General features: G+C 35.2%; 1 protein-coding gene across 2 annotated transcripts in view; it reads right to left on the reverse strand.

Moving 5' to 3' along the window:
- LOC132095935 (receptor-type tyrosine-protein phosphatase mu-like) overlaps positions 1-15,088 on the reverse strand; it is a 165,764-nt gene that overhangs the window by 103,116 nt on the left and 47,560 nt on the right. For both annotated transcript variants that reach the window (XM_059501024.1, XM_059501023.1), the window contains exons 3-5: positions 7,137-7,411; positions 2,271-2,349; positions 55-170 (exon numbers count right to left, since the gene is read on the reverse strand). In XM_059501024.1, the coding sequence (XP_059357007.1) occupies positions 55-170; positions 2,271-2,349; positions 7,137-7,411 (470 nt within the window). The remainder of the gene's footprint in view (positions 1-54; positions 171-2,270; positions 2,350-7,136; positions 7,412-15,088) is intronic.

Genomic DNA, 15,088 nt, shown 5'->3' on the forward strand with positions numbered 1-15,088 from the left:
TTGAAAATCTGGAATCTGAGGGAGCAGAAGTGCTCAGATAGTTGTGTGTCTGACCTGCAGCCAGAGGTTGAAGTTGTCTCTCCATTCTCCGTTGACGGTGCAGAGGAACGTCGCCGTCTGTCCAGCGTTCACCTCAACACCTTTGATATGGAGAAAGTGTGGCGTGTTCACTGGAGAAACAGAGACGAGCCGTTAAATCACACTCCAGCTCAATAAAACACCTCCATATAACAGAGACAAGAATGAGATCTCACTAACATCTCAATCAATTCAGGAGAAATAATAAACATAATAATCTCTCATGTGCTCTCAAACGGTACCAAACTCTGCTCTAAATGTCTGTGTAATGTGTCTATATGTCTCTTCAGACGATCCGAGCTGCTCTTCTCATTCAGATATAGCTCTATACTAATGTTATTGTAAATCCAACACACACAACGATTCATTTATTAAAGTTCAATGTAACTTTAACCACAACCTCTTCAACTGTGTGAGCAATTCAAAATGTTTTATTACTGATATCAATATCACCCTCTCGACGAGCGAGCGTTACACAAAAATCATTATTGGTTCTCATTTAATCTGCGCTCGGCTAATAATATTCCCCTAAAACTCTAACCTTAACTCTATTGATTTAAGAGCGAGCGGAGGCCGGCGTGTTCTCATTAGTCTCTACAACAAAGCACACTCATATCTGGGTCAATATGCATTTAAAACCAAACGCATCTGTGAGATGAAAGCTGATTTAAATCAGGTTATGACATCTAATATTTGACTGGGTCCTCTTGCAGGACACTGTGACCTTGAATTGATCCACAAAAACACTGCTAATTCAATCAGTGCCCGTCTCCATTCTTCCTCGCACTCTTCAATATTTCAACAGCCATATTTCTTTACTATACTCGTCCCTTTCTGATGGCTAAAGAAGCTGATTAGCAAGTTCATCAGTATGTTCAGAAAGAAATACTAGCATTCTGCGTAATGCATTTACTGTATATTCTAAAATACACATTAAATATCAGTCAGTGTTTTCAAATAGCGGAGGCATTTACTTTGTTATTTCTGTTTGCATTGCAGAAATCATTTGTTTAATGATTGTTCAAAAATAAAGATACATTTACTTGAGAAGCGAAATTGCTTAAGATATTGTCTTTTTTTCTGAAAAACATTTAAAATTGAGTGAGTATAGCCTCAAAACCATGAGGTCAGAAGATTAACTTTTTAAGATTTAAAACACTATCAACGTTGGATTGAACATTGATTGATACTTTACAAACATAGAAAAACCTGGAAGTTATAAAAAAATAAAATAATAATAATAATTTTTTGTTAATTAACAACTTGTCATGTTCCCGAATAAAAAAATGACCCACCTACAAAACATTTATAAATGCTTATAAATTTTGAGTTATGCTAAACATGTCTTTGTTTCAATTAATTAAAAAATAAGACAAAAATGCAAAAAAACAAACAAAAAAAAAACACCAACATTTTGTGCCTTTTGCCCTGCTAAAGCAATGCTCTACCACTGAGCCACAGGTCATTATATAATTTTAAATAACTATTTCCTATTTTATGCATTACATATTTTATTCCTGTGATGCAAAGTTGTATTTTCAGCAGTCAACTCATATTTAATTCAATAACGAAATTCTTTAAATTTTTTAAATTATGTTTCTGAAAGAAGTGTCTTTTGCTTGCAACATCTACATTTATTTGATTTAAAATACTGTAAAAAATGGTGAAATATTATTCCAATGTAAAACAGCTGTTTTCTGTGTGAATCTGTGTTAAAGTGTAATTTATTTCTGTGATGCTCCGCTGTATTTTCAGCATCATTCCTCCAGTCTTCAGTGTCACATGATCTTCAGAAATCATGAAAATATGATGATTATATATACATATGAGATTCCAATTAAACACAGACTAATCTATTAAAATCAAGTTCCCAGGTTCTGTAATGCTTAAAATAAAAGCTGTAAGTGTGTTGTCTAAGTAGACAGCAGAATCCCACTTGACCCTTTCCATCCTCCTCCATTCATCCTGCTAACGGCGTCTCTTTTACACCCTGATATCTCTCCAGCACTACATGAAAGCTTTATCGCCTTCTTCCCTCCTCTTTTCAGTCTTTTGTTTTCTTTATTACTCTCTCTTTTATGGCTCGACTTCAATGCCTGGAGAAAGACAGACGATATTGATATTTGGAGGGTGGCAGGAAAAGGCCAAGGAGCGGGCGATGAGGGTGTTTTTACGACAGAGTCGGGTCTTACTGCATTGATGGCCCTTGAGGACCACGTTCTTGATGGCCAGCAAGCCACGCTGCCCCGAGGTCACCGCTTCAAAGACGATCTGCGGAGGAAAGAGAAAGCTCATAAGCACAGTGATAAATGGACACGCTTTCAAAACGCCACACAGAGGAGTCCCACAGGGTTCGAGACGAGGCTTTACACAACGGCGCGCGAAGATGAGGAAAGCTTTAGTTATTTTTTTTTCATGACCCATTTAACTTTATCAGTTTGTTCATGCAATATGACAATGCTTTTATATTAACTATTAATTTATTTATTATACTTGGTAATTTTTTTATGCATTGATGTTATTTCTTTGAGTAAGAATCCACTACTGTAAATCTTTCTGTTATTTCTATGATGAGCATAAAAAAAAATTACAAGTCAAAAATAACTTGCAATTGCTTTATATAAAAGTTTATTTCTCTGGATTTAGGTTTTTATTTTATTATTAGTAACATTTGCTAATTTTTTTTTTTTTTTGAGAATGTGTCAAATTGAAAAATGACAGTAGAAAACTAATTACAGATAAATGAACAAACATCACCACCACCAATGAAAAGGGATAGCTAATATGTCAAAACCAAAGACAGATACATGAATAAACAATGTAAACATTTTCCAAAGCCTTTCAACATGTGATAGGGAGAGAAAAATAAACAAGAGTATTATTATACTAATAATGACAATAATAGTGTACAATTATGCCACATTTAGATAGAGATTTAGACTTTGGCTTCAGTTATTGGAGCAGATCTGCGGCTCCAAGGGTGCTCACGGTGAATCGGCTGTCTGTCAGACGCTGGTGTTTATAGATGTGGTAAATCACAGCTCTATCAGTGAGGTGCTGTGGCAGCATGTGCTAAATCTGCTCGCTTCACTCCGTTTATACAGCCAAACAATTCAACTCGACAGCCGGACTCTGGGGTCAGGGCTAAAGAGCGCCGAGTGAAGGATTCTGGGATGCATGCTCTTTGCTACGGTTTCTATTATGATGCATATTACGGTCACACTGACCCACACCAGACTTTAACCACGGATATGACATGATGATGCATATCAAATTAAACACACAGTGAAATGTAGTTGAGATCAGCTACTGTGGCCAAAAACTAGAAGTTTTGGTTTTGCATTAATTGTAATGCACTTCTCATGGTGCTAATGACATTACACAGGAATTATAATTAGCATCTCGGACTGAAGATGTCTAGTTGCATTTAAATCTGAGCTAACCTGTAGAGAGTCAAAGATGCTCACAAGGACGTCTGAACTGGATGAACGCAGAACGCATAAAAACGAAACGCCTGTCACAATCAATTAAAAGTTCTGATCGCTGACCCGATCGCACCAATTAGCAACCGCATCTTTCTAGCGAGAACAACATCAAACCAAGCCTGTAATTACAAAATAACACCCCAAAGCACCAGGTGGTTTCATTCTGATGATCACTTACGATACGGTGCATTGAAAGCGACCTATAATTATCCTGACATTGCTAATTAGATACACATTCGCTCTATTCTTATCACACAGAGCGATGCATGTGGAATCTTTTCAAGAGCGGTAATAACACACGCTAGTTAGAGTTCAAACATCATCCAGTCCAACTAATCGAGCAACATTTGAGATCATTCCTACATGCATATGGGATGGAAACATCTCTAAGAATAGAAATTAAGAATGTGTGACCAAATGTCAGATATGTGCGTGTTCAACTGCTCCCAAAGCCGGAATGTGTGTGGGTGCACTTCCTGACAAATGTGCTGGAATGGAAGGAACTTATTTTAGGCTGCTGAGGTTAAACCACAGACGGACAGTCTTAGTTTACCGCGGTACTCACTACACACTCGCTGTGTTTTTCTGAGGGTTACATGTGTGTTAATGCAGAATTCAGGTCAGATCAGGGTTGCATGGACTTCTGATGCTTTAGCAGATTTATTTCTCGTGTTAAAATGTTTTTATTTGGAATTTCGGCAGAGGAACATTTGTAACTAGACCTATTTAAATGCAAACACATAAAACTTACATTATAATACAATAAGCATGAAGCAACGATTCACATACAAGTAATATTAATTGCTGCATCATACGTCATCATATCTGCATCATATCATAATTGCTGTTAATAATGTTCATCGTCTGTTTGATTACGTCTTTAATTGATTTTTCCGTACATTTCTGCCATATGCACATAAACGGAGTCACCATTCATAAGCTATACTAAATATTGTAGAAACTTAATTTTCTGTAAAATTGCTTTGCAATGATTTGAATCGTAAAAAGTGCTATACAAATAAACTTGAATTGAATATAATCTTATATTTAAAGTAGTTTTAAAATGTATTTAAGGGGGTAAAAAATACATTCCCAATCTTACAGCAGCCTACATTTAGGCTAAATTCATATAGGAATATATGGAAGGTAAAATATTTTTAAATATATATATATATGAATTAATATATTTCAAGTTACAAAAAAAAGAAAAACAAAAAAATTACAGTATTTAATAAAATATATTTTGATAAAAATATTAGAAATATCCATCAGTTATGAAACAAATTAAATTTAATTATCATTATCATCAATTTTAATTAATTTAAAGCAATCAAAAGTTCAGTAAAGCTTGAATAATGTGCCAGAACCCGACAGAATCATTGATCTGGTTCTTGAATCGTCTCGAACTCCTGGAGATGTCATGATGACGTATGGCAGGTTCTGAGCGGTTTCTCCTAAACAGGCCGGGTCTGGCCATCACCTCGCTCGCCCGCTCCTCAGCGCCGCTCTAATGGAGTAATTTACCCAAACACGCTTCCCCTGCGCCGGGTCACCGGGGCTCGTTCCACCAATTAGCACGGGTCTCCTTCAGCACCCATGAGAGACGCTCGCTAATGACCAGCATGTGTGAAATCACAGCCGTCTCTCTCTCTTCAGCACATGTGAAAATGAAGCTCTACAGGAGCAGAAAATGTGATTCTCTCTCGCTCTAACGGAAGGCCAGATTTTCATTATATTCACCTGAAATTGAGGGTCAGGTGACAGAAAGACAGAACAAAACATGTGACCAATACCCATCTGAACACACACACACACGTACACACACACACACAGACACACGTACAGACACAGACACACACACACACGTACACAAACACACACAGACAAACACACACACACACACACGTACACAGACACACACACGTACACAGACACACACACAGACACACACACGTACACACACACACGTACACAGACACACACACGTACACAGACACACACACACACACACACACACACACACACACACACACACACACAAACGCTGTTGGTAAGGGAAGGGCATGATTAATGAATTAAAACTGAAAAATGTCCAGATTATTAGTTTGGGTGTTTGGCTCTTATTATTTTATTCTGATTATTTATTGTTGTTATTACTTATTGTTCAGTTTTTCCTTATGAAACTTGCGTACACCATAGTTATTAGCTCATGTCTCGGAGGCTGGTAACCAAGCATCCCAGGAGGGCTGTTCTTCCTTTGTCACACCCCAGCATGCAAATGCCCTAATGGGTCACATCCTTTCCATCATCCACGCCCCTGGGCACGGCAGACAGTGCTTGGATGAAACATCTCGCAGGTGAATTGGTCCCATTAGAGAAGCGAATTACTAGATTATGGAGATTTTAATGTGTCATTGGAGCATCTATTTTAGAAATCCAAAATAAGTGCTGTACATAGATACAGTACAGTAGTACAGTAATCTTACTGTTGTACTTTAAAAACTTTGGCCAAATTGTGCAGTAAATCCCTTCAGAATCCCTAATCAGAAATAATAATAATAATAATAATAATAATAATAACAGTTTTTACCAAATAGTGCAGTCCTTAAGGATGTTTGTGTAGAAGTATTAATAACATTAATATAAATATGAAGAAAATAAGACTTAGCCATATTAGTATTGTAATTTTACTATTGTCCTGTAAAATGCAATTATCACATTTATCATATTTTACTTTTCTTATTTTCCTGATTTAATTTTACAGCAAAATATTACAACAGTATATTTTTCAACAGTCTTATTTTCTTATAATTAATATAATAAAGTAATGACTATTATTATTATTTAAACACAGCATTTTGAACAAATTGTGCAACCCAACTGTGGCTTTATATGATTACTATTATTTTTTATTTTTTTTTCAATCAGAAAATTTGCCATTATATTTTCCCCCAAACTGTGCAGCCAGGGGTGTTTTCCTGCTGGTCCTGTAGCTCAGATCTGTTTTTCAAATTCTCCAAAATCAAACAGCCTCTACGTTTTCTTTATAAATTCGAACATGACAGCTAACATGTTTAGAATAGAAATGGCATTTAATGTGCTCTTTTCAACTCATTCTTGGGCTGGCTATCATTTGAATTTTATCAATTCCATTTTCAATTCCAATGTGTTAAAAAAAAGCCAAACATTTAAATATCAAACATATTTGTGACACTGGGCCACAAAACCATAAGGGTCAGTTTTTGAAACTTACACTGAAGTATGACAATATTTGTCCAACTATTTGAAAATCTGCTACATAAAAACTGGACTCGATTAAGAGCGGTTTGTGCTGCATGTTCTGGGGGCGTGGTTTATGTAAATTTCAGGGTTTGTGATGTCACCAACCCAGGAAGTAGCTTGTAGTCCCTACGAGAAATTTTGTAGGCATTAAACTGCCAGAATTTTCAAAGACAATATCTCTGTTTGTATTGAACGTTCAGCATCATAATTTTGCAGATATAGTTTATGCTCAAACAGCAATATTACACACCTCTTTAACTTTACAACAAGTATCCGATTCCTGAACCTCACCTGGTAGAAGTTGGGCCAGTATGTGCTGATGGCGAGCTCCACCTGAGTCCAGCTGCGTCCAGCGGGTCCAGACGTGTTCCACACGGGCAAACCCATCGGGCTGTTGTTCTCCTTGATGTAGACGTTCAGATGTCCAGGCCGTCCTCCCTCTCGTCCCGCCAGGTAATACTGGAAGATGACGCAGTGCGTGTCGTTCTCCTTCAGCTGTGGGGTGAAGAGCAGAGCCTTCTGACCCGAGAACCGAGCCGTCGAGTTCACCATCATGAACGCAGAACCTGTGGACGACAAACCCCAAATAAACGAGTCATTCTCTGCACTTCTGGACTGTTTGATCATCAGTCGAGTGAGTTACTGTGAATGAATCGTATTTGAATTGCGTTCTGACACACTTAAGTTGTAAAACTGTCCAGAACGGTTTCATGATTTTTTTACTGTACATTTCTACGATAAGGACGTCAACTTGAGATAAGCTGCTACTACTAAATATAATGTAGAAACTTTCATTTGCGGTAAAACCTTTTGTTGATGTTATTTTAAATAAATGTTTCATTGTTAATAAACATATGTATTTTTCATTTTACAGCAAAAAGGTTAAAATTTTAATATTTATTATTTTGTACATTTTATTTAAATAACAACAACTATAATATTTAACAAAGTATATTTAATAATTGTATTTTAATATTTCTTATTTCCTTAATTTTTTATGTTTTCTGTTTTCACTTTAATTGTAGTAAAAAGCTTTAGTAATTGTGTTTTTGTGCTGTGTAAAAATATATATATGTAGAGTACAGACCATAAGTTTGGAAACATTACTATTTTTAATGTTTTTGAAAGAAGTTTCTTCTGCTCATCAAGCCTGCATTTATTTGATCAAAAATACAGAAAAAAACAGTAATATTGTGAAATATTATTACAACTTAAAATAATAGTTTTCTATTTGAATATACTTTAAAAAATAATTTATTCCTGTGATGCAAAGCTGAATTTTCAGCATCATTCCTCCAGCTTCAGTGTCACATGTAACATCAGTCGATCACATGATCATTTAGAAATCATTCTAATATTCTGATTTATTATGAGTGTTGAAACAGTTCTGCTGTCTCATATATTTGATCAATAAAAGGTTAAAAAGAACTGCAATTATTCAAAATATAAAAAAAATTCTAATAATATATTTTCTTTACTATCACTTTTTATCAATTTAACACATCCTTGCTGAATAAAAGTATTGATTTTATCTAAAAAGAAGAAAGAAAAAAAAATTACTGACCCCAAATTACTGATCAGTAGTGTTTATTGTTATTACAAAATATTTATATTTTAAAAACAGCTTCTTTTTTCTTTTTTTTTTTTTTTACTTTTTATTCATCAAAGTATCCTAAAAAAGTTTCACATGTTCTGAAAAAATATTAAGCAGCAGAACAGTTTCCAACTTTGATAATGAATCATCATATTAGAATGATTTCTAAAGGATCATGTGATAATGATCCTAAAAATTCAGCTTTGCATCACAGAAATAAATGATCATTTAAAGTATAATACATTTAAAAACTATTATTTTAAATTGTAATAATATATCACAATATTACATTTTTTTCTGTATTTTTGATCAAATAAATGCAGGCTTGATGAGCAGAAGAAACTTCTTTCAAAAACATTAAAAATAGTAATGTTTCCAAACTTTTGGTCTGTACTGTATATATATCAGTTCTAGTTTCAGCTATTTTTATATATTTACTACAATTTAAATAAAAAACAATATTAATTTTGCCTTCAGGAACTAGCTGAAAATAAGTTAAAGACTATTTTAGAAATTACAAAATATATAATAAAATAATAATAAGAAAATAAAATAATAATAATTTTATTTGTGAAATTACAAAACAACATAATAATAATGATTATATTTTAGAAATTACAAATAATAATAAGAATAATAGCAGTAGTAGTTTTTTAAAAATTAAATCAGAAAGTTTAATCAGAAGAATAGTGTTTTTCTCTCAAAAGCAGCAGATAACAGGTTTGTTTCGTATGAACACGGGTCATGACAGGATTATTGCGTGTTCAGATCCGTGATGAGTCTCACCGTCACACACGGCTGTGTTTATCAGACATACGCAATACATTAATGTGTTTATCAACATGTTCAAATCAGCGCAGTGACGGTAATTGATTAAAGAGGAGCCACTTCATTAAGGGAGCAGCTTAATTCATCTTAATTAGCATTGCTAATTAATCTATATCTGTTTCAATCAGACTGCTGCCAGATTCAACACACACTGACTCACCATTACACACACACACACACACACACACACACACACACAGACTCACCATTACACACACACACACACACACACACACACACACTGACTCACCATTACACACACACACACACACACACACACACACACACACAGACTCACCATTACACACACACACACACACACACACACACACACACAGACTCACCATTACACACACACACACACACACACAGACTCACCATTACACACACACACACACACACACACACACACACACACAGACTCACCATTACACACACACACACACACACACACACACTGACTCACCATTACACACACACACACACAGACTCACCATTACACACACACACACACACACACACACACACACACACAGACTCACCATTACACACACACACACACACACTGACTCACCATTACACACACACACACACACACACACACACAGACTCACCATTACACACACACACACACACACACACACACACACACAGACTCACCATTACACACACACACACACTAACACACACACTAACACACACAAACACACTGACTCACCATTACACACACACACACACACACAAACAAACACAAACACACACACACACACACATGCACATACAAACACACACACTAACACACACACACTCACACACACGCACACACAAACACACACACTAACACACACACTAACACACAAACACACACACACACACAAACACACACACTAACACACACACTAACACACACACTAACACACACACTAACACACACACAAACACACACACTAACACACACACTAACACACACACTAACACACACACTAACACACACACTAACACACACACTAACACACACACTAACACACACACTAACACACACACTAACACACACACTAACACACACACTAACACACACACTAACACACACTAATGTAGTGCTGCAAAACTGTACTGAATAAGACAGAGACAGAGGAAGATATTAAAGACAGCTGATAAAAACATCCCAATAATCCACAGCACTCCAGTCCATCAGTGAACATCTGGAGAAGACAAAAGATGAAACACATCCAGCATTAAGATGATTTTAACTCAAACACATAGAGTCTATAATCCATAATAACTCTTCCTCCAGTGAAAAAGTGCATCTGCTGTTGTCTCTCACATATTAGTTTAGATCTGTTTAAACGCTGCTTGATCTGTGCAGATTTCTCTCCTGATTCAGAACAGAACACTTTTTCACTGGAGGAAGTGTTATTATGGATTATAGACTCTATGTGTTTGAGTTAAAATCATCTTAATGCTGGATGTGTTTCAGGTTTTGTCTTCTCCAGATGTTCACTGATGGACTGGAGTGCTGTGGATTATTGTGATGTTTTTATCAGACTCTCATTCTGACGGCACCCATTCACTGCAGAGCATCCATTGATGAGACACTGATGCAGTGCTACATTTCTACAAACCTGATGAAGATAAACTGTTAGCTGATCTATTCCTTTAACAAATATAGAGTAATATAGAAACGTCACACATCATCAAACGTTCAGCTGCTTCTGAACAGCGTTATTAAATGAAACAAGAACACTTTATGAATTTGTTCTGAATGAGGCTGTGATTTAAAGTTGTGTTAATCAGTGTAGAGTCTCAGCGCTCCGTCCATCAGTTCAGCCTAACGAGCTCTTCCTGTCCGTGGAATAATTAGCCCGGTCTGTAATGAGTGTGTTTGATCTTCTCCTTCACAATAGTGCATTCGGCCCAATTTGTGAAGGCCAGCTTCTGATTGGACGAGAGCCACTGCACTAATGACCCTAACGACCACACATCACATGACCCCATACTTTACAATACAGTCTCATTCGTTAACATGCGTTACTTGACATTAACTGTGAGCAATGTGTTTAACATTAATTAACCCTTGTTACGTGTCATTTTATCATCTTTGAGATACTACTGTCATTTTTAATTAGTATTTTTAAAGTGTTGTTGTGCATTTTAAGTTTTAGTTTATATACCTTACCATATACCGTAAGAATAAATGTTTTAAAAATCACATTATTTTACTTTAAAATACTGTCAGATTTGTTAATTTTGTTTCTGCAAATGAACACCATAAATTAACTTAGTTTAGTCAATTAATAGATTTTACTGATGTATTTTATTGTAAAACTCAAACACATTTTGGCAACACTTTACAATGAGATTTTATTTGTTGGTTAAATACATTAATTAATATATGAACTAATAATAAACAACATTTCTAGTTGATGTAAATGTTTAACATTTACTAATGTTTTTTAATGACAAAAATTAAAACTATTTTGCATTTAAATTAAATAGGTTTATTAAAATAATTAAAAATTAAAGGAATAAAAATAAATTAAATAATTCAACAAGAACTTTAATATTTAAATATTTTTGTTACCTAACATTAACAAAGGTTTATGTGATGTAATAAATGATGGTTTGTAAATTATGTAAACAAAGTTAATTGGATGAGATCCATTTATCACACGCGTGTCGTTTATTTATTTATTTACTTATTTTAATCATTTCAATAAATATGAATGTCCAAATAAATATAAATAATATATACTTTTATTTATTTTTAATTAATATTTAGTTTAGAAATATATTGTTTATTATTTCATTTAGTAAATTAATGGTGAATATCCAAATAACTATTTTATTAACTTTTTAAATAAACAAACATTTAGTTGAATAAATATTAACCAAATACATGTAACTTGAAACATTGTTTCCCAAACTAGATGCCATTAAAATTAATAATTAAATCATTATTTAAAATGTACATAAGATTATTTTATTAATTCGTATTAGTGTTTAAGAAATATACATGCATATAAAATAACTAAAATCACAAAAAAAAACATATATATATATATTTTAGCTTTGCATTCCAGAATTGCATTCACATTGTAATCAGCTACTTTTAACTGTAATAATATTTCACAGTTTTACTGTTTATTTGAAGAAATAAATGCATCCTTGGTGAGCAGAAAACGGTCGTGTATATATAGTAAGTAAATATTTCAGGTCAAAGGTCGTTCGGCTGACAACAAAGTTTGGGAATCCCTGATTTAAAGTGAATTGAATCAGCATCTAGGTGTAGATGATTAATCTGAGCGTATAATTATCAGAAATCTCCTCTCCTCCAGGCTTTTACATTCATCGGGCTGCGAGCGACGGCTGTAATTTCCAGTAATGACTGGCGCTCATTATTCTGTTCTCACTCAGATCCTGAACCCTGTGAAAATCATTATGTGACAGAAACGCGAAGGAAGGGGCCGCTCTTTAAACTCAAACCCTCCAGGTCTCATTTGCTAATAAAACCCGGCGAGGTCAAAGCCCGAGAAAAGGCCCGGCGGCGCCTCTCAAATGTCAATGTAGACAAGCCTATTCTCACATTGTGCCACCAATCAAACACGCTCTCGCTGTGAGAGAAAAACCCACCGCAGGAAAAATAATCGCGAGTGAGCCGGCCTGACAATGAGGACGGAAAAAACTTCCTTCCATCTGACTGTCTGGCGAATGAAAGCTGAAGCACTTTCATAAACTCGGAGGAAAGGCTTTTCTGTCTGTCGGCTAATTGGCCAGCAGCGCCACTCGCATGCTTTAATGACATTATCCACCGTAAAGTCACTGTGAACGCCGGTTAATTAATTCAGAGTCATGTGATGAGTTTGCCAGTCAAACAGGAGATTCACTGAGAACAGAAAAACACATTTGGGTTATTATATAAAGAGTTTATCTGTTGTTTTTTATTATGTTATCATGTTTTTATTCCTAAAACCTAATCAAAATAACCCAAGTGCAGTTTGATTAACTTGAAATGCACAATGAAAAAAATAAATAAAAATGTATCGTTTTTTGCGAATAACTTAATATCTAGATGAAAGGTTACGGGGAAAGACTTTTATTTTTTTTGTAGAATTACAGTAAGACAATAAGCATAAGTTATGATGTTATTAAATTATCAAATATCATTATTAAATATTATATATAGACACAGATTACTAATAATGAAGGTTTTTTAAATGTTTTTGAAATAAGGTGCTTCTAAGGCTTATATGTTCAAGAATACAGTAAAATAATGTGATTTATAATGTAAAACATCTGTTTTCTGTGTGAATGATTTCTGAAGATCATGTGACACTGAAGACTGGAGGAATGATGCTGAAAATACAGCGGAGCATCACAGAAATAAATTACACTTTAATAGAGATTCACACAGAAAACAGCTGCTTTACATTAGAATAATATTTCAGATTTTTACTGTATTTTGATTCAATAAATGTTTTGAAGAAGAATCGTATAAACTCCAAACTTCTGGGTGTGCTTCTACTCCAAAAACAGGCTTTATTTTGTATCATCTGACTGAAGCAGAAGGACACTATCTTCTGTCCTATGATCATATAACGGGGTGGTTTCTGTCCTGTTTGACTTTCTCTCAGCACAAACATAATTAGTGTGTTGTGGCCTGATGCTAATGAGGGATTCCTGAGAGACGTCATGTGATTGAAGTTCTGATGTAATTCCTGCTCTCCTTCGCTCTTCACGACAGAATAAATGTTTCTTCGCTCGACCTGCTGTACACACTACACTTCATTCAGTTCATGAGGCTGTGAAAACAAATCACATCACAGATCTGACTTCATTAGATTAGGAAGAAATATGGATTTCACTGCTTTTGATCTTGAGAGACGAATATTCTGGATTTCTTTCAGTTTTGCTTACACACCTTTTCAAATCTTTGCCTATTTATTACAAAACTTGACACACAAATCCAAGAATTGCACACAAGATCTCTATCAAAATGAAGCACTGCATTTAAAATATCACAAACGCATGTCAAAAGCAAACAGTTGCGAACACCTTTGCCATATTATTAATTCCTGTTAGATTCTTGTGTGGCACATAGACAATTGAGTGTTGTGTTCTGCTGAATTAGTGTATGATCCTGTAGATCTGGTGTGTGTTTCTGCTGTTTGAGTGTCAGCTTTCACAAACTGTGTGACTAGGAAAGATTGTGTGTGAAAGAAGTCGGAAAAAAGGTAAAACATTTAGAAATTCTTTACAAAAAGATTTATCAAGAGAAATCTTTTAAATTTAAGAGACATTTATCTCATAAGAAACATAAGAGTTTTTAAATATTTGGTTTTACGTCTGTGTGTGTGTGTGTGTGTGTGTGTGTGTGTGTGTTTGTGTGTGTGAGAGAGAGAGAGAGAGAGAGAGAGAGTGTTAGAGTGCGGATGACTGTGTGTGTGTGTGTGTGTGTGTGTGTGTGTGTGTGAGAGAGAGAGAGAGAGAGAGAGAGAGTGTGTGTGTGTGTGTGTGTGTGTGTGTGTGTGTGTGTGTGTGTGAGAGAGAGAGAGAGAGAGAGAGAGAGAGAGAGAGAGAGAGAGAGAGAGAGAGAGTGTGTGTGTGTGTGTGTGTGTGTGTGTGTGTGTGTGAGAGAGAGAGAGAGTAAGTAAGTGAGTGAGTGAGTGTGTGTGTGTGTGTGTGTGTGTGTGTGTGTGTGTGTGTGTGTGTGTGTGTGTGTGTGTGTGTGTGTGTGAGAGAGAGAGAGAGAGAGTGTGTGGCTTCTGACACAAAATAAAACTCATTCTAAATATGAAAAATATAATAGTATCTCAATGATAGT

The sequence above is a fragment of the Carassius carassius genome, chromosome 20, assembly GCF_963082965.1.
Source record: "Carassius carassius chromosome 20, fCarCar2.1, whole genome shotgun sequence".
NCBI classification, from domain to species: domain Eukaryota; kingdom Metazoa; phylum Chordata; class Actinopteri; order Cypriniformes; family Cyprinidae; genus Carassius; species Carassius carassius.